The sequence below is a fragment of the Crocodylus siamensis genome, chromosome 8, assembly GCF_052110815.1.
Source record: "Crocodylus siamensis isolate JL-2025a chromosome 8, ASM5211081v1, whole genome shotgun sequence".
Classification (NCBI taxonomy): domain Eukaryota; kingdom Metazoa; phylum Chordata; order Crocodylia; family Crocodylidae; genus Crocodylus; species Crocodylus siamensis.
In genome coordinates this window covers 9,684,787-9,706,355 of record NC_143402.1, presented here as the reverse complement: position 1 = coordinate 9,706,355, position 21,569 = coordinate 9,684,787, and the positions used below count along the sequence as shown (strand labels likewise).

Here is a 21,569-nt window from a genome sequence, read left to right as displayed (position 1 = left end):
CCTCATTTTCTGGCTAAATGAACTCCTACCATTATGGTATCCTACTCTGGGCAGTACTACTTTAAGAGCATCCCAACTCCACACAGTCTCCCCCATCTCACCCAGCAAACAGGCCACCCATCCAACTTTGTCAAAAATAATGTTTCCAGTCACCGGGTACTTTTCTTGATACTTAATCAGTATATGGAATTCCTTGCTATATTGTGGGGGGACTTCATTCATATATTAGAAGTAGTTTATTTAATCTAACAGCTAATAGGTGTATTAGTTATGGCACCATTCGAAGTTCACACCAGTTCATTAATCTGCCCAGGATTGTCTGCACACAGGGATCTTTATCTTGGCTAAGCCTGGCAAATAATTCAGTGTCAAAGAGATCATTAACGTAATTACCACCCAAGATAAAAGGCAAGGGAAAGGGCGAGTCATTTTAATGGATTTAGTTTTGCCACAGACTCCTGATATAATTGTGTACATCTCAAAAGATTTCCCAGGTGAACACCCTGAATATGGGGCACCCTTCCGAGAACTGGAACTCCATTGGTGCGTTCTCCTCCACTGTAACAGAGCATTTACTAAAAATATATTTTCCCCTAAGAATCCTGTATCTGTACTAAATGTGCTGCTACAGTGGGCTGTATCTGTTTGGGTAATTTGTTATTTTAGGGAACATCTGATAGACTAGATAATTATCTCCAAAAGGCTTCAGCAGGCTGAATTGAGATACACTCGCTACCTGCTCTTTTCTCCCCTTTTCCACCTCTCTCTCTCTCTCTCTCTCTCCCCCCATCTCTTCTCTGCTGCAATTGCTCATGCAAATACCAAGGCAACGCATTAAAATTGCTTTCCGGCTCTGGATACCTGTTTTAGTGTTACGGATAGTGGTTGCAGAGACACGGACTCAAGTGGTTGGCCTGAGTGTATTCAGCTTGGCAAGTACAGCTTCTATACTTCTTGACTGTTCCTTGTACCCTGACTGCATGTATAAATGTTGGGAAAGACCAATCTGTGTGTTTGCTGACTTGTGAAAGTGACAGTCAAGTTCCACTTGTCTTGTCCTGTGAAAGTGCTGATTCCAGGGGTACTGCAACGTTTAAGTCGATAAAGGAGAAAGATCTGGTTTCTGATAGTGTTTTAGAAAAGGAATTAGAAATGCTTATTGTCTGGGGCCTTTTTTTGCTGTTGCCTTATCTTCAAAATACTTTCCATATAATCCCAACTTGATAGCTATATGCTTATTATAAAGCCCTTTTCACTTGGGAAGTGAGTTGGTTTTTGTGAGTGTTTCTGGAACGCTCCCAGCTGCCTGTATACCTTGTGTGAGGTGCATCTTCCCTGGTGCACGTGCACCAAATAGGATTTAAGCAGGCACGTAGTGCTTTTAATGATTCTTGTATGTAAAGAAAGGAGAAGGTGTGCAGAAACGCTTGCATTCAGAAAGCTCAGGTGGCTCTTTCAAACTACCGTAAATATTGTTACATGAAAAGCTTTTAATGAGCCATTGTTTCAGCTCATGAGTTCTAGTAAGGTAATCTCGGAGCAAATGCAAGTACTGGGTTCCTAAAACAAGGAGTTTGAATGTGTTATCCCCCCAGCTACATTCTGTCACCAGGTCACCATTTCGCTTTCCTCCCCTCCCCACCTGTCTCTCACCCATTGTCTCTCGCCCCTCTGACCCTCTGTCACGCATTTGCACTTTCACTGACCTGCATCCTTGCACACTGGCTTTTATCCCATCCAGGAGACCACAGAACAACTGCAAACGCTCCCTCTGCCTGAAGAAGGGTGTTCGTACCCGACAGTTTATTTACAAAGAAGAATTTTTCCAACTATTTTAGTTGGTCTAATAAGAGATATCAGATTTACCCAAAGAACCTTGTCTGCCTATATCCTTAGACCAACATGGCTACAACCAACTCCCCTTATCCCTCTGCTTTTACCTACAATCAATTTTGAATTCAAGTACTGCTTACGTGCCTTCTGCTGCTTCACATAATACCAGCCTTTCTTGGACAAGCCAGTAAATCTCATTGTATCTCATGTGTTTCTTGGCCTTTTTAAACCAAGGCAGACTTGTAAATATGAAGTGAAATATTGAACATTGACTTCTTTACAAATCTACTGTAATATCTAAAAGGGTGGGGAAGCCTACTCTGAAAGTTATCTAGCAAACTATATAGCCTTTCTTAACACGGGGATTTCTTTTACTTTCTCTGAGTTGCTTTTATTGCTCTGCTAAGCTACTTAGATAGATGCAGTCACTCAAATTTCAATCCATTTCCTGATATAAATCTTTGTACAATTTGATTCCAGATCCAGGGAATTATTCGCCCACATGCCATTATCATCCTTCCCAATACTAATGGAACAGAACTTTTACTCACCTATGAAGATGAAGGAGTCTACATTGATATATATGGGCACTTCACAAAAGAAACTGTTTTACAGTGGGGGGAGATGCCAGCATCTGTAGGTATGTATAAAAAATAGCACTTAGTTCAATGTAAGATTCAGCTCTATGAAACCTTGACTTCTCTATTAGCTTTTCATCCATCTGAAAGCGTTTGTATGGCACATTAAGCAATTTCTGGGCAAAACAGATGGCTAAGGCACAGAAAGATTTATGTGCGTTTCTGTAGATGTGTATGACAAGCCCATGATTTTATATAAAGCTCTCTGCATTTGGACCTGAGTTTGGGTCTGAGTTTTATATTCATTTCATAGTGTTTATTCTATAAAGGGTTTACTGCACAGGCAGAGATTGCTTAGAAGAATGCAGCCTTCCAACAGGTTTTTATTTTTTCTTGTATTTTATTTTTTCTGGTATTCATTCAGGTGAGTTACAAAGAGGAAAAAAGTACTGGTTCTGGAGTCCGCCGCTTAAAAAAAAAAGTCATGCTATGTAGAACATATGATAATTTAATAGATCAGTGAACATAACGTCTTCTTATTGGTCCTTTAACTATGTCATCCCCCATTCAGAATACAGCAGATCAGAGAGAGCACTCTCAACAGGCTGTCACCAATCCCCATTTCCATCTGGTCTTCTAAATGCTGCAAATCAAGGTTCCTTTTTAGTCAGACATTTTCTTTCATTGAGTTTCCAATTGTTATTGATGGGGCTACGAACAAAGAAAAGCTGCACATGGCAGGTTTTTGTATCTGTAAACTTCACCTAGCATTTTCTGGCTTTCCATGACCCTGCCTTTATAAAGGGTGGGGGAGCTGCATGCAAACCACAATAAAACCAACTCTGGCAACAGTTCATTGCAGGCCATAAGGACAGATTTGAGCATCATGATCCTGATTCTCTGCACATTTCCAGTTGGGTAAATCTGGAGTGATTCCACTGAAGTCAGTAGAACCAGTTCAAAACCAGGGTAAGGGAAAGGCTCGTCTTTTCCAGCTGCTGTTGAGAGCATGGAGCATATCTCTGTCTTGAACTCTGATCTCTGTGTGGCACCTAATTTGTTGCCTCCACAGCTCTGAACAGCAAAATCAATATATTCCTGTTATGGAACTATGTTCCTTTTCTATATACTAAACCATATTTTCATTCTCCTCTTAACTTTCCAACCCAAATCCAGAGCTGCAGAGTATATTTAAAACACATAAAGTACATTTGTCTCTATACTGCCTGAATCTTTAATGGCCTTGAATATATGAAGTTTCACATCTCACAGTCTAAAGTAAGGAGCACAGTGTGAAATAATCAACTATGAAAGAATCATTATCCAGGAAGGTTAAAAAAAGAAAAGTTTTAACAGTGATACATCTAATCGGCAACTGAATTGAAAAATGATTTGGGAGGGGAGAACAGCCTGCAGAAAACATTGTGGCACTGGAAGTACCATCCTGAATAGGCACAGCAAGCTCTTAGGTAGGGCATAGTATTAAGATTGCTTTATAAACTGTAACAATTTATTCAAAGTGACATTGGCATATATCTGATCTCCTTAAATATGTAAGCTCTAGTTTGCCTTCCTACACAGGCATAATTGATTTGTACTCATCTTTTTCCCTTTGGGAAGGAGCAGAAATTTCAGACTGGCTTTGTTTACCTTCTGTGCTGCCCAGAATTGTCCCTGATCTCATGTTTAATGATCTTTAAACATAGATCAAGTTCCAACTACCATAAAATTTTCCGATTGCCTAATTTTATTATATGTTATGTGCTAACAATAGGCTTGGTACTTGATAACTAGCTAAGACACAGCACTTGTTCTAAAGTTCAGATAAGTTTACATAGGAAGCTCTGGAGACATGTGTAAGGTATGGAAATGATTTGTAAGGAGCAAGGGGCTTTGTGGCCTTTCACTAGAATGGTTAGCATAAATAACTAGTCAAATGTTGTATTCTGAAACCACAGGATTTGTAGATTTGAGCACCAGCCAGGGACAGAAATTACACATACACTAGGTAAGTGATCAGAAATAGTTCAAATCGGTAACACAACAGGGCTAGGGACAGACATTAAAAAAGCCTGAGCCTAGGTTGATTCAGTCTTTGCAAGTTAGTCTAACCTGGCTAGGCTAAACCAGTTTGTAACTATACAGACATCCCCTCTGGACTGAAGAAATGCAAGCTCAGGCTAGAAGCCAGGTAGAGCATCCTCCCTCCCTTATACAGTGCTGAGTTGAGGTGGGGGGGCATGGCAGACAAGACAAAGTGTCCACTTAGGGCTTGTTGGAACTAATCAACAAGCCCTAAGCGGACACTTTGTCCTGTCTGCCTTACACAGCCACCTCTCAGCATTAGCTAGCATACCACATGCTGGCTACGGTCTGTGCTGTGGGAAAGAGGAAGTGGGGGATGCAGGAGGAAACCAGGCAGATGCCACTGTGCCTGCAGTCTCTGCCAGAGCTGCAGCCAGGGAGCAGAGGGGCGAGGCCAGCCCAGCTCTGGAGCAGAGAGCCCTGTCCAGGGCTGCAAAGCATCTGGGATGCTGGGGGACTCTGGTTTAAATTAAACCAGGAAGAGGTCTGGGACAGACATTGCATAAACCAGTTTGATCCAAATCAGTAAAGTCTGATACTACATTGAGCCAGGTTTATCTCAAACCAATTTCAGCCATTTCAAACTGGTTTATATGCACTGAACATCTGTTCTGTTACATGTTTAAACCAGTTTCTGATCACTTAAACCAGTTTATGTGTAATGTCTGTCACTTGCCCAGAAGTGCAGCACACATAAACCACTCTCAAAATGGCCACCTGGTTTAAGATCAACCTGGATGGATATAGTATCAGACTTTACTGATTTAGGTTAAATTGGTCTGTTGAACATCTGTCCCAGTTCCCCTCCAGATTCAAGTTAATGCACAGTCCCCCAGCATCTCAGGTTGCTTTGCACCTCCCCTGTAAACCCCCACCCCCTCGCAGGGTGGGCAGACTAGCCTTGGCCCAAACTGTTTGCTCCAGCTGAGCAGAGAGGCATGCTCAAGCACCTCCCCCGCAACTTCTGGCCTGGGCCACTACAAGCATTTTGCCTGCATTCCTGCATTTCCAGAATCAAAAGTGAATGTCTGCTCACTTGCTGATCAGTTCAATCTACACAGCTTAGACTAACCTGTGAAGATTAATCGATTCAGCCTCGTGCTTTTTGACTGTCTGTACTTATCCCCAGTAGTTCAGAACATTATTCCCAGAAAATCCAGAGTCGGGGGGGAAGGTTTTAAAAGCACAAAACCAACTAAAGGGATTGGTTGCTTACCTGCCCTTTGTGTCTTCTCAAACCCCGCCTACTTGATTATTTGAATTAGCAGACTAAAACAGATATAGATATATATAGCAGACTAAAACTGATCCTAACTTTGCTCCCAAATCCTCAGCATCAGATCACTCTGCTAGCTATTTTCTTTTAAACATGGGCTTCCCAGTCGAGTCCCATTATTTTCTTGCTCCTCTTGAATTCTTATGTCTGGACAAAAGGCACTAAAATGTTAGGAGAAACTTGGCCCACTGCATTTATTGTTCAAGCAAACCTCAGGAGACCTTGCAAGTTTCCCTTGAAATGTCCAGGCTTAAGCAGATTCCGACATGTTCTGTGTGATTCTCACCTGAACTGCATATTGAAGTTTTCCTTTTATTAATTTTACACTTCATTTTCCAAAGGGAAAGATGCAAGGCTTCCAGCTAGCCATCATTTGCTTGATCCTTCATGTATTTTCTCATTTCTTTACAAATGATTTCACATGATAAACTCAGTCTAGATTGTTAAGCGATTGAGAAAGGTGGCAAACTCTTACAGTATTACTGACAGATCTAGGGCAGGGAAACTAAAGATAGCAGCCACTAGTTATCTTCAAAGTCAAACCTCTTTGACCAAACCATTAATTAGAATTTGGAACATAGAAGCTCAGTTCCAGTTGGAAATAAAATAGTAGAGCTACACTTTCTTTATGTGATCTTGAAGATATTTCAAGTATATAATGCTAAAAACAGAGTTGTAATGTTTTCTTTATGTAAAAAAAAGGTTTAAGAAACACCAAGCTGATAGGATTTGGGAACTTTTTGCCCTCTTGGATTTGTCGAGATTTATTTAAAGTATGAATTGTTGGTGGGGATTGAGATATAAGTAGTTATTCTTCACCACATGCCTTTAGGAAACAGAAATGATGTTGATGCTGAGAAATGAATTGCACTAGCAAAAAGCAGGCGATAATGATGTGTTGACACACTTTGTCAATCTGTGGAATAACTGCAGTCCGGTTCGGGCACAGGAATCATCTGGCTGTCTTTGAATATTTTTTACTGTCTGCAGGCAGTTCGGAGCTCTTTTTGCAGCTGTCCCTAGAATTTCAGTACGTTAGTTAGGCCAGGGCTGTCTGACTCTGAAGGGGCCAGGGGCAGCAGGCCCCTCAATCTGCACTAGTGGGGGCAATGGACTGGAAAGAAGCTCAGGAGTTTTGAGTCCTATTGTGTCCAAGATTTTTTTATTTTATTTCTTTCACCTCCTTTTAACCTCCACACCGCATTTTCAGTTGACACTTGTCATTTCGGTGAATGTGGGCTGAGCAAGCCCAATGTTGGTGCTACTTTGCAGAAGGAACATTGAGCCAGGAGCTCCTTTCTCCCTGTTAGATGGTGTCTATCAGTTCCACACTATATAGGGACCTGAATCTGAGCTAACTACACCCGTATAAATTAGGTCCACTGATGTCAGTGGAGAGACACCAGTAGAAAACGGTGTAACAGGAACTACAGTTCACAGTTCTATAGCTGTTCTTTCCTAGATTGTATATACAACAGGCATAAGCCTTGACAGAATGGTCTCCATATTAACACTGTGTGTGTTTGTGTGTGCGCATGCACTCACGTGCGCATGCACTCACGTGCGCACACCCTTATTCCAAAGTAAGTGTGCCTTAATCTGAATCATCTTAATCTACACCGAAAATGGATTAGGTGAAACCCGAAAAGGTACTTTTATTCTGGAGTAGTTAACTGGGAACTGCTGTTCTGCTTTAAATTATATATCAGTAGCACATCAGTAAATAAAGTGGAGGACATTTTATGAGTTTATATGAGTTTATGGGTAGACACAATAAACTTGGGGAAAAACTTCTGCTGCAGAGATGTGTTTTATGCCACAAAGATTTTGATTGAAATTTCCCTGCATCAGTTGACAAGTTAAGGTCTCAGGTATATTGACCTGCCAGCAAAACAAAATGGCTGGATTTAAATAAGGAGCCTGATATGTGTCCTTATAGCGTGCTTCTATTATACAACACTCTGCAAAGAAATCTGGTCTCATCTAAAGATGATGATAGCGCTGTGCCCAGTCACCAAAGGATTTTTATCTTGCCTGACCGTAGGCTATAACAAAATAGAATTAAGATGTTCTTGAGAGCTTCAAGGTCACTGTCAAATTGAAATCTGCCAAAAGCCTAAATATAGCTGACTGATATACAGACATGGGATATTTGACAACACTAGTGCAAGTTACTTGTGGTCTGAAGGAGAAGAATGAGGACTGTTAGTGGATTATATTCTTATTCTTGGACCAGCATGGGAAATATTTATATTAGCTGGGTAGCTATAACGTGGGTTTCTTTGTTTTTTTACTGCTATTTGCATGGACTGGTCTCGCAGTCCTAGCACCATGGTGTGTATTATAGCTGTGGAGCAGGGGGTCTCAACCAAAGCAGCCTGGTCCTGTTTGCAGAGATGCACCCCCGATCAGATTCCCCAGGTGTGCCTCTCTGCAAACAGGGAAACCCCAGAATCCAGCTCGGGGCACACCTTTGCAAATGGGAGACCCTGGAAAGAACCCTAGAAGTGGGGCTGGAAGAGACCTCCAGAGGTCATCTAGTCCAGCCCTCTGCCTCAGGTGGGATCATCCCTGTCCAAACCATCCCACACAAATCCATAATCTAACCTCTTTGTAAAACTACCCTCAACCCTGACACAAATAGCACCTTAACCTGTTACAGGGAAAGCTGGGGGACCACGGCAGCTGACGTCCTGTTTCTATAAAAAGTTGTTACTATATACTCAAGAGGTCCAAGGAAGAGGGCCATGCCCCTCACTAAAGAAGAAGGTGATGCAGTCCATGATGATGGAATAAAATTCGTTCCTGACCCCAAATATGGTGCTTGGTCTGACCCCGAGTGGAGGGGCAAGACCCTTTAGCCAGGAACCTCTGGCTTTACGTCCCAGGAGGAGCACTGGCACAGACCAGTCAAAATTCCCAGTCTTGGTTGCAGCCAACACCCAATGCCTCTGAGGAGGCCTAAAGACCCTCTGTGCTTCTGGGGCTTCAGGGGCCTGATCTTACACAGCCTGGGCATGGGAGTTCCCAGAGAGCGCAGGATTGGGCCCCTGCAGCCCGATCAGGAGCACCTGGGAGGGTGGCTGGAAAGCACGCTCCCTGCTTCAAGGAAACAGCCATTCAATGCCAAACAAATGCCAAACCACCTGTGACTTACAGCATTGTGTGCCACCTTAGATTGACTTCCCTTGCGTGCTTGATATGGTCTTTACTTACATATGTTTCTGAAATATTATTGCATTCTCTAGCTTCATAAGTCAATGTATAACAAAAGCCCAAATCTTTAAACAAGACATAAATGAGCATATCAAGTTTTAAGGAAACCACTCTGTTCACCCCCAACAAATCCCAACAAATGGGGGACGGGTCAGGCTTTCCAGTAATGCTAAACAGCAGTCAAACACAGACTTCTCCTCAGATGATTTCACAGTGCCAGTGTTTTCACTAATGAAATAACAGTTCACAGATGAGGAAGAAGAGCCTTTTCTGAATATTGGCTATCTAGAGCATAAATAATAGGTTTTCCCGTAGGAAGCCTACACACACTAACTCCAGGGCTGTCAGAAGGGCTTTCCTTAAAACTGTGCTAATTTGAACTCTCGTTGGACTTAACTCTACGAGTGCCATGCAGAGGCAGTTTTAGGAAGCATCACAATAAACTCTGATCGCTTTGCATAAAGGCACTTTCTTTTGGTATAGGTTGTGTATCCAAAAGGAGAGGATGTAGGAGAATACCTAGAAAACAATAGTTAGAGAAGGCTGTCCTGCTGTCATTTAGCAATAGCACAAGAGGTCCAGATCTGTAAAAATATGCAGTGCCTAATTTTCTGAGTTAGGAAGTACCTTTGAGAATCTAGTTCACGACATCTTTCCTCCCAATGTTGTTTGCAATGGTTTCAGTTGTTTAATTTATGTCCAAAGGCTGTCCTCAGATGCATTGTAGTTGAAGATGGAATTTGGCATGCAGGGAGTTGCTGGGGGATAAATGGATGTTATAAATTAATGTCAAATTCTATCATTTTCAGCACTTTAAATATGTCTTCTGCCCCATTAGGCAATTATCAGCCATCCTAAATGGAAAGTCCTAGAATTATCACTGCCTCAGAAAATAAGGAAAGTCCAGAGATGAGCTATGCAAACACAGTTAAAATGAGAATTGAGTTAGTTCGCTACAGAGTTAACTTGGGGTGAGCATGCATGCTTGTTAGTTTATGTATGTATATACAGAATACCAGATCCAGCACCCTCAAGCCCTAGCACCTTATGTGAGTTAATAAGAATCAGGTCAGGAGAGAAGACTATTCATTAGCAATTCTCTTGACAGTACAAACTGTGAGAGGAGGGCCTCAAGGGGTTTGTACGTGTCACCCAAATCCGTAGCAGAAATTGCAGCCTTAGAGACTCCCAAAGCAATTTGATGTATTTGGTGTAGCCTTTTGTACTTCTGGATGTGGAGTATGATAGATGGCAGGCTGTGCCAACAACCCGCAAAGCCTTTAAACATGTGGGATTGTATTTCTGATCTTTAAAAGATGAACTACAAGAGCAGATCCTGGTGCCTCTGATTGACTGGTCATCTAGAACCAACATTTCTAAGGGTCAAGTTGTGAGCACCTCCTAAGAGGTTGCTATGTCAGCATTACAGGAAAGCCTCTTGCACAGTGAGGGAGAGCCATAAAGGTAACGTCTACGTTTTAGATCAAATTAATGGAGTGAGAATTTCTGGTAACTAATGACATGTAAGGCCTGAATATCCTCCCAGCAAAGCCTAAGCATGGAGAGGAACTCTCCTGTGTTTGAATTTCCTCTTCTCTTTGTTAAAGGGCCAGCTCCCCTGTGCCTCAGCCCCCTTCTTCTTATGTCTCTGGCTTGGCCATGTCCTCTTCTGCAAGGATTCATGGGGTGAGGGAATGAGCAGACTGTGTTTGGCAAAGCAAAGAGAGTACAAATTGCCCCTCTCTACTTCGGGGGAATTTCATTTATAAAAATAATACAGGCTGCAGCTAATTATGTTTCTACAAACTCCACCTAAGGAGCTTGGGGTCACCATGGTCAGAGGTGGGAACCAGAGCCCACACCGGGGCATCAGTCTCCTCTGAATCTGACAGCTTTTGAATGGGCACTGTGGCATTTTCCGTGGTGGGGGCACCCTGATAGGACAAAAAGATCCCTGCAGAGATTTCCTTCCTGCTAACCAACTCCCAAAGACTTTCCAGGCTGGGGGGAATATTAATCCTAGCCAAACTACTGCAGCGAGTATTGTTCCATCTCATTATCTCTGCAGTTTCTTTCCAGTCCTGACCTCCATAATTAATATAAAAATGCATGAAAGGGAAAGGAAGTCCCACAACACATGAACATTTGAGCAGCTTGTGGGTTGTGAAGGTCACTTTTTCAATTGTGGAAATTAATTCTAACATAGTAGAGCACACCATTAGGTACCGATTTTTATCTAAGAACCGTGTTAATTGCCTGAAGCTTTTTTTCTTGATAGGTTAATAGAGAATCTTGCTATCTAAAAAGCCCAGGGTCTATTGTTGTATGCATAATAGAGCTGGCTTTCAGTCCACATTAATCCACCTCCGCCGCTCCTTAACTCATCTGATGGTGTCAGGAAGTGACGTGCCATTAAAATCAATGGAATATCAAGCCTGTTTGGCACTTTCAGGCATGTCTGTATGGGAAAGTAATTGCAAAGTAGACCAATGTGTGAACTATTGTGCACTAACTCCCCATGTGGGCACTCTTAGTATATGCTAAAGGCATGCCTTTGCCACTATAGAAGCATGTCCTAGCTGGCACATCCAGGCACAACAGTGCAGACGTGCCCTAGAGCAAGGGTTACCAGTTGTTTGGGCCTGTGAACCATGTAGAGGATTTGGGGGAGCTGTTGCGGGCTGTGACAAGCCCATCCCTCCCCACCCCAGTTCACCAAACCTCCCTATGTGGGATGGGACCATGGAGGACAGGGAGCTGGCATGGATGCGGGCAGGTGGCAGCTTCAACAGAGACAACTCAGCTGCGGCTACCACCTGCACCACCTTTGGGCCACCCTTCTACCCTGAGGAGGGGCTGGAGCTGCTGCCTGGCTTCAGCGGCAGTGGCCCAGGTCTGGAGGAGGTGACATCAGCTGGGCAGAAGCTGCTTCTGGGCGTGGGAGAAAAGGGGAACACAGCAGTGGATGCGGCTGCCTCCTCCTCACTGCCACGGGGCCCTTCTTGCTGCCAGTCCCCAGAGCCCGCCACTGGGGCTGCCCTGCAGCTCCCCCCCGTCACCGCTGCCCTGTCGGGTCAGTGCTGCCCAGAGGTGCTGCTGGCAGTGGAGGTGGTGGGGAGAAGCCGCAGGGCAGGCTTCAGGCGGCAGCAGCAAGAAAGGCACGGCAGTGGCAGGGGGAGGCAGACATACCCATTGCCAGGTCCCACATTTTTCCCACGCCCAGCAGCAGCTTCTGCCTGTCCACCACTGCCACTTATTATGGGCAGGTGCAGGGTGAGTGCTGCAGGGACCAGGACCCCCTGCACGGGACAGACTGGGGCTGGGGCAGTGCGCTTAGCCTGCCAGGCAGAACTAAGGGACATGCCACAGGCCAGACAAAGTCCCTCTGTGGGCTGAATCTGCCGTATTTTTTCCACCCCTGCTCTCAAGTGCCTTTGTAGTTTGATCCATTTATTGTACAGTAATGGTGGGTACACAGGGAGTTTGTGTGGACTAGCTAGTGTACTGCAAATCCACACCTCAGCTTATATTGCAGTAGCCTCCCCATGTAAAGCAGCCCTTCAATGAAGGGGATGAAAGTTTGTCACAAAAAATATCAAATGCAGGGTAGTATTTACCATCCTGGCTCTAGTGCAGTAGCCTGGGTCCCTGACGTTCAGGTAAAGGTGCAATGGGATGTGATCCACGATACCAACAATTTCACCTACTGCCCTGCCACATATGATTGGGATTTGATCCCCAATCCCACAACCATGCCCTATTGCTGGTGCCAAGGGGAGCCTGACATTTGAGCCTTGAAGGGCTGTTGTGCACCCCTGTGGCTGGGCTCACCAGTCAGCTGCTGTATGCTCCCAGCTGTGGGAGCGCACATGAGCCCTTTGAGGCTCTCAGGGCACTTCCAGGCCTGGGAATGCCACATATTTCATGTATGGCCCGATATGCATAATAATGCTGTGGCTTTTCTTCTGTTCTATCGCACCATTCATTGCATGAATGTGTGGCTGCTACTTAAGACACAATTAAATGATTAATCACGTCTTAAGTGTAACATCTGCCAGGAGCCCACGGAGAAGCAGGGATGATGGGAAACCTTGTACCCTCGAGCTCCCTGCCTGCCAGAAATTCATAGCCGGTTTAAGCTGCCCCTGCTATTTTGATGCTACACAGACCATATCCCATTGCAAGCCAAGTTAGGCATTTTCTTTGTGTTATGAACTGCTAAGTTTTCCAGTGAATCTCAGTGAAGGATATGATCAAATGTATGAGACAAAATGGACTATCCAAATCTCTCCCGAGTCTGTATGCTACAAAGTACTGTCAGTTCCAGAACCACTTACTGCTCTCAATTAACCACCAATAGATAGATGTAAACTGGGACTCATTGACTTTAATGAAGTTAAAACAGTGTGCACCAGCTGAAGAGATGCCCTTGGATGTATTTTTGACATCCTGCCATATCATTTCCCCACCCTGATTCTGAGAAATGCTGCTCTCAGTTTCCCATTTACCTTTTATTTCCAGCATCAGGATTTAAAACTAGGGGTGAAATCTTGGTCATGCTCCTCTGGCAGTAGGAGTCTTGCCAGAGATATCAATGAAATGAGAAGGGGCTTGAATCATCAAGCCCTTTGCTGACAACACTTACCTTTATTTATTTGCTTACCATATACCTTTTCCCCAAATATTAGCCATTGAAAGTGGGGGTGCACATCCTAAATAAGGAAACTGATCTGAACAGTTTGGTTAAAAAAGAATTATTTTGTCCTTCATTCTGCCCTCCCAAAGGAGATGGATGTCTTTTTGGGGTGGTGGAGAGTGATCCGCAAAAATACAGCATTTATTTTCCATATACTACCTAATCACCACAGCATATGTCATTATAGTAATCTAAATGCTATGTTACATGAGCAAGGTTGCTACAGTTAAAATCACCTGGCACTAGCATTATTGCCATGTATTGCTAGTATAAGATGTTCACGAATTTACTGTAATTATGGAAATCAAAAAAACTACTTAGAAACGAAACAAATGCAGAGAGTTTAAGTACAACTCTGTTGTTAAGACGTTTTTTAAATGGCAATCATTATAGTGAATGACAGGTATGTCCAATTCTAGTTTCATTTCCACGGGTGTAAATTCAGAGACACTCCAATGGGGTAAGTATAATTACCTCAGATAAATAATGCTGTAAGGGAAGTCAGAATCTAGCACTGAGTGATGTTTTCTAGACTTCTAGCTTGCATTTTTAATATCCATAGCACACATTAGGATGCAGCTTTGTTTAATGAAAAGAGGCTCTAGTCTCTTGGGTAAGCTAAAGAAGTTAAAAAATATATAATCAGAGTGCGGAGTGAAGAGTGCATTTCTTACCTTGTTAAACTACAAAACTGTGCTCTTTTACAGAAGATTAAGAATAAGAGATAGTGAAATGGTAAAAGAAATGGCCAAAATAAGAGCACAGTGCACAGTGAAGCACTGATCTAAAAGGCAATATTATAGGAAAAAGGTAAAACGGATGCAAACAGTGCGATGCCCCAGACAGTGCAAAGCACCACAGAGTAACTGTATAGGTTGGTCATCCTACTGTGGTTGGGGGGCAGCTTCTATAGACTTGACAAACCTTCCTGAGTGGATCACATTTGTAAAGTCTGTTTATTAAGGATTTGCCCCTAAGGCCAGCAGCTAACCTTTTACCATCTATTTTCTCTGCAGTATTTCAGTATAGGCTTTGTTGGAGTGGATGTGATTTCCTTTTTTGAAGATACAATCTAATTGGACTCCACTGTATAGTTAAAAGCTGAATACTGGGTGTGTCTAGATTTGCAATCTTTAATATGCTTACGGGGGGTAAATGGTCCTGCCGTTTTACTAACAGCAGACAAATATTTGAATCCCCTTTGTTTTACTAATCTGTAAAATGTGGCTTTTTTCATTTTAGCTTATCTTCAGTCTAACCAGGCCATGGGCTGGGGAGAGAAAGCTATTGAACTGCGCTCTGTGGAAACAGGAAACCTGGAAGGCGTATTTATGCACAAGAAAGCACAGAAGCTAAAATTTCTGTGTGAAAGAAATGACAAGGTACAGATATGCTTAATAGTTGAATAAGAAAAACATGATTCACCTATTTTTTTTCTTTAACATGTTATTGATGGTGGATTGTTCTTACTTTGGCATAACTGCTCAATCAAAAGCAATCATAGGTGCTGATCCCATGAACTGCCTTTTATAGACAGAATCCCACATCTGAAGCCAGACAGGTCCTAGCCCTGTATTTAACCTGCTTTCTACCGCAAGTGAAAAGTCAGCTTTAACCAGCTTTGTAGCTCTCGTCTGAGAATAGTTACCATACTCTGGTAATGCCTAGTTTGAAAATCGCCTCTTAAATGCAAGTGCAAGAAGGTGTAATTTAGAGCAACATTTTAAGGAAAGTACCAAACAGTGATATTAGAGGTATTGCAGGTATTTCCTCATTTGAGTGTGACTAAATTACTGTGGATACACGGTAACTATCTCTATAGGTGCACTGCTGCTTGTTTGTTTCGTTGATATATTTAGAATATTGTATCCAGAAACTATGTAGTAAATTGTTGATAATGTGCCCTGATTTCCTTTCTAGTTGAAAATGTATACACCACAACATATTACCAGGATATATCCTTGTAAGCACTTACAATTAATTTTGCTTTAAAAAATGAACCTCAAAGAATTACAATTGAATAGGTTTTTATCTAGAATAGTATTCTGATTTGTCTTTGTCCTGAAGCTGTCAAATGTGTTTAAAAAACCTCTCATAAATGTAAACTGACAGTGGTCTGTCCTTTTTCCTTTTCAAGGTGTTCTTTGCGTCTGTACAATCAGGAGGCTGCAGTCAAATTTACTTTATGACACTTGGTCAAAACATACTATTCAACTGGTGAATCATCTCAGAATGAAGGATGCTTTGAAGTTCCCAGCAGATAGAAGCAGCGTCAAAAGTTTGGAGGTTATGCACACACATTTGCACTTTTTACTTACAAGAATCTCGTTATTAACTTTCAGAATTCATATTCCTTCAGTCAGGAAGAAATTCCATTTTTCTGTCAAATTATTGCAAAAGTGTTTCATTCCATCTATGAAAAATATGGTGCAAACCAAGACTGAATTCACAATGTAACAAATAGCAACTGTAATGAAAAATGTAGTGAATATAACAGGCTCCTGCACTCTGACAAGTGTACATGTTTTGCACAGATATTGTAATTTTATTATTTGGAACTGAAATCTTTGTCTTTGGACGCAATATCTGCAGAATCAAATATCTGTACTGAGTTGTGAGTTAGAATCTACTTGATTTTGAATTGTTTCTAGTTTGTTTGACTTTCTTTTAACCAAATTATTACTGTCCAAGTCTCACTAGTGAGCTAGCAACTATTCACTAAGGGGCTTAGCGCACACTTGGGCATTCAGGGATAGATGCATGCCCTGAGTGTGACGTGCTTTGCTGCAAAGCTTTGTAGAATCAGCTACTGGATACATAGGCATCAGCCCAGGAGCAGATCTTACAAACTGCATAGGGCTGACCCTGTTAATCTCTCAAGACAGGATGCCTTAGTCCTTAGACACAGTTACTGTATTTGTAAAGAGAATTTAAATAGCAGTTTATCAGAACCAATAAACACAGGGCATCATGGTCATTTATAGATGTGCTCCAGGAGTTGGGAGGGGGGAGTATGCTCTGATTAGATCAGCTTCAAGAACCTCTCTAATTAAAGCACCCAGAGCATCACATGTATCAGTAACCCCGTGCTGAAAAATGGCGGCAGGGGCGCTTTAACTAAATCTCGTTGAACAAGCTTTAGTTAAAGGGCCCCTGCTGCCATTTTTCAGTGCGGGGATACTGATACACAGCATGCTGGAGTCTACTGGAGTACAGTAATTACCACGCTCCCTCAGACTCAATTAATCGAATCTGCTCCAACGTGCAGTAATTACAGCATGTCAGAGCAGCCTCGCTGCATGTGTATAGGTGCCCATTAGGCCTCCGACTGTTACTTATACAAGTAGATTCATTCCATGTGAGGTGATGTCAACAGCACTATTCATGTATGCCAGGGTGCCCAATCAGGGACCCTTTCTTTACATGATTCTCATACCCGCTTGTTCAATATCAGAACCTACATTTCCTAGTTTGTAAATATAAGTCTTTCCAAAATGGATGCCATGGTTAACGAATGTATTCTTAATATAGTTATAAATTTATCCAGAGAGCCAATTTATTATAAATAGAAAAGATTAATAATTTCAGGCACTCTTTCTATACTAATTCCTTCTAAATAAAGCCAGATCTACTGATGGCATTGATTTGAGTGCTTCTGTTATAAAACTATTCTCAGGGGCTAATATCTTGGCCATCAAGTCTATAGACATTATAATGTGGAACCTTAAGGTTTAAATGCACAATCATTAGTTAGCTAATGTTCATGCAGTGCTTTCAAAATGTAAAGCGTTATATAAGTGCAAAATATTATTATATATGATAAACTGGACATGCACCTCAGTCCAGAAGTGATCCAGTGTAGAGCATACTGTAGGTAAAAGGAAAAAAATAAATAAGATAGTTAACAGCAGTATTTAAAAATAATTATTTTTTCATTTGAAATCTGTAGAACTGAAAGGTGCCTGGGAAATGGTTCTGGAATAGCTAGTCTTCTACCTCTATGATGATGATTCAGAATTGGGTAGGTAGGTAACAATGAAGAGTGAAGCTTGTTACCAACCAGTGGCAGTTTTGCAACCAATGTGAACTGAGGTTGCAGTCACAGTCTAGTTGGACCAGGGTTCATGTTGCAGAACCATCTTCAGAACTGGCAGCGGACAAGCCAAAGACGGGGTGAATGTGGAGGCTAATCAGTATTCTTGTCCTTCGTAGTGGTCTTCTAGGGACCAGGGGCTGGACAGTGTTAGGGAAGCCATCACTGCTGCTGTCCATATGCTTCAGCTAGAGGACTGTGGTTTCCAAAGCTGTCAACCCAGCACACATCATGATTATTAGTTTTGCCTCTGACCATATAGTGAGTGTTGTACACAGTAAATATGCTTATGTCAAAAAGTCTGAATGACCAAATTGTCCAAACCAAAGGCCAGGCTTGGAATGTGCATGCAGCTGCATGCCCAAATGGCTGCTTGAACACCCAAATTGAAGTTCTCCTCAGCGTTGGGTTGCCCACGGGTGGACTGCTGTGCCAAGCCGGAACCATGTGAAAAGCAGTGGGGCTCAGCTTATGTACAGTGATCTTCCTATCCACTAGCAGTTGCAGAATTGGGACTACTGTAATTGCATGGGGTAAGTAGGCATCTAGTTTTGTGTAAGTCCTGATTTCTGGGCTACTGATCCTTGGGCTCTCTGTGCTCCATTTTCACCAAATAAAAGCTGCAAGTTTAAAAATATAAGTAATTGCTGACCAGCAGTAAATCAGAAAATAAAATTTACTTCTTTTTTTTAGAAAAAGAAAGCTAAAATACTGTGAAGAAAGGATATCTTTCATTATATGCCCAGTAGGTGTGCAAAGCTTGCTATCAAAATGCTCTTGCTATAGCACAAATCAGTGATCCAGGCTGTCCTATATACTTTTTAAAGTGTGCTGTATCATAGCAGCCTCTGTATTACATTTCTGAATGTCTTTGTGCCAACAGTTACAAGGCAGGTTCTCCTGACACTAGCAACTAATTCAGAACAGTTTAGCACAAAGCAGTAGGAGCTTGGAACAGCCCCTGCCAAGAGACTGAAGAAGCAAATGTGATTAAACTGTTCTTTTTTATATTATTATACCAGAGAAATGTGACAGTGAGTTGACATACTGTAAAACTGTTTAGATCCATACCAAGAATAAAAGCTGAGCTGAGAGAACACAGCATTATATTACTATTTAATCTTCCATTCTGTCCCCACCCTACTAGTGCAGATTTTTCTGTCTGTGGTAAAAGATTGAGTCAGATTTTCAGTTCTCTTAGACAAATGCAACTTTCTGGAATTGAGTGGTATTTCACTCATGAAAATACGAACCTGCCCCAAAGAGGTTAACATTTCTTAAAGGATTTAAGGGAGGAATTCCAAGTAATAAAGGGAGTTGGATGCTGCATGGAGAAAAATATAAGAGCAGGAAGCTAATCAAGACAAAAGAGAAAAATGGAATGACTGAAGGGAAGAGATTGAAGATGTCAAGAGCAGTAATTGAAGACGATGGAAGCGACTGAGCAGGGAAGAGTTGTTCAAGGAAGTGAATAGAAGTAGCTGGAGAGAGGAGATAAATGTCCAGAACAGTGCCTGAAACAGGATCAATGGAGATGGTTGATGTAGGTCAAGCTGGGAAAGTAGAGCGACAGAAGAGATCGAAAGGTATCTGTAGATGGAGTTTATTGCAGGGAAATTCTGAGTAACTGCTGAAGCTCAGAGCACACAGGGTTCAGAAGCTGAAGAGAAAAAAATGTCAGAGACCCAAAGTCATTTTTGATGATGATTTAACTTTGCAGAATATATCTCTGATTTTTCAAATTGAGTTTGCAAGCTGTGATTTTTCTTGTACTTCATTACAAGTTTGTTTTAATTTGTTACTTGTGTTCTTAAAAGGAAGGTGAGCTGTTACATTGTGGGGGGGGGTTTCTTTTGTGAAATCATTTTGTTCCAAAAATATCTGGCCAACACATTAAACTGGCCAAGGCTCCACATGAAGATTATTGCACTTATACAAGCGGTTTTCCTACAACAAATGGAGCTCCAGATAATTATACTTGTAAGAAGTTTGAGCTAATATTCCATCAAAGTTGTGTTGTGTGGTGTCTGCAGTTCATCTAGAAATGATAATGATAAACTGTATTCTTCAGTATGCACCCTGATGTCTAACTTCAAAAACTAGGAACAATGCAAACTGACTATGTACTGTACATCATGTGGGGAGGGGGGCGGGTTTCTTCCTTTTATTGATCCCTTATGTTCAAAATGTACATTTGAAACAGTAAATAATAAAACAGTATTCTGAAATGAAGGACCGTTGTGACTGTGAAGTTCCTGGGAGAAACCGAAGTGAAATCATTACAGAGTCGTTATTATACACTCTCTTATTAGGTACAAATATAGCTGAAGATATAGACATGTCCATCTACAGAGAGAATAACCCATTTGAGTAGGTTGTTTGGCTTACAATGGAAAAAGGCTTCCAGGCAATGTTGGGATAGCCAAGACAATACAGAACTTCAGTCATGATGCAAATTTGCACTGTGCTCTTCTGTTGCTGTTAGCTATAGTGCCAGTGCTGTCCTTTTACCTCTAAACACAAATACCAGGAAAAAAATGGAAGTAGAGGTTGTCTCCAGAGGATGGTGCACCCTGGAAACTTTGATACAGTACAAAAATAATTTTCTGCTTCGCAATATGAATGTGGCAATGTATCTTTCTTCGTTGCAGCCCTTTCCTAGCTATCCAGAGCACGTTTCTCTGTTATTGTCTGTAAAATTAAATACGTACACATCATCTGCAAAGTAGGGATCTGACAGAAGCAAATGAGGGCTTCTGCTTTACCATGCTGGCTCATGAAGTTCATAAATGAGGACCTGATGTTCCAGTCCTGTTGAGTTCATCCTGAACTACCCAATGTAAGTGAAAATAAAATCAGACTGAGTGTCAACAGAATTGTGTCTGGACCAACTGCATTAAATGGGAAGTTTTATTTTGTGAGGGGAGGTTCTGTGTTTTTTATTGCTTTCTTCTCACAAAATCAGGAATCAGTGTGAATTCTTTTCTAGCTTTGCCATTGACTAACTGGCACTTTGAGCGAATCATTTAAGCCCTATGCACAGTTTACCTGTCTTTAAAATGGGTATAGTGATGCATACACACCTCACTGATAGGCATTTATCTTTTTAGTTTGCTTTAGTACTACCACTTATCATTAAGCACTTCTCATTAATAAGACCCCATTTTCAGTTTTATAATCTTGTCAAACTGTAATGGTTTGGGTTGCTGTCTGTCAGACATAGGATCCCCTGCTTCATCTGCAAAAGTTATAAGGTGTGGAGAGGTGACCAGGGTATTGCAAGAAGAAAGAGGATGGATATATGATTAAAGCAAATGAAAGCTGTGTTGGAGAATGGAATTATCTGCCTGCCTCCTCCATGGAGTTCCTGTGTGATGCTAGGTAAGTCACTGAAACCAAACATTTCACAGATGTGAAACCTAACACTCCTCATATTCTGGGCGCTCAGTTCAGGACTTTGGGATGTCATTGGCAGAAGTGTTGAGAACTTATAGCTGCAACTGGTATCATTTGCACATGCATTGGACATAGAAAACCTATCTCATAATACCAAATACTCTGAGAGAAACAGGTCTTTGTGTCTCAGATTAGGTCTGTAAGATTAGTGTGCCTGCTTGACCTTAACTTTTGACCAGGACTTTTCCATATTTTTACATAGTTTATTTATACACACTCATACATATGTGTCTTCTTCATCCACACACACAGAGCGACTCCGACAGGGCAAGTGTATATGCTGTTTCTCTGTCCTATGAACAGCTTGAAGCATTTGGGAATGTTCCTCTACTGATA

The 21,569-nt window shown here is 41.9% G+C and overlaps 1 protein-coding gene across 3 annotated transcripts in view; it reads left to right on the top strand.

The window, feature by feature from the left end:
* Positions 1–19,940, top strand: part of NRK (Nik related kinase) — a 124,890-nt gene extending 104,950 nt beyond the window's left edge. For all 3 annotated transcript variants that reach the window (XM_090060574.1, XM_090060573.1, XM_090060572.1), the window contains 3 exons: positions 2,314–2,473; positions 14,927–15,066; positions 15,822–19,940. In XM_090060574.1, coding sequence (XP_089916700.1) covers positions 2,314–2,473; positions 14,927–15,066; positions 15,822–15,905 — 384 coding nt within the window. In that variant the 3' untranslated portion in view covers positions 15,906–19,940. The remainder of the gene's footprint in view (positions 1–2,313; positions 2,474–14,926; positions 15,067–15,821) is intronic.
* Positions 19,941–21,569: the final 1,629 nt, after the last annotated feature.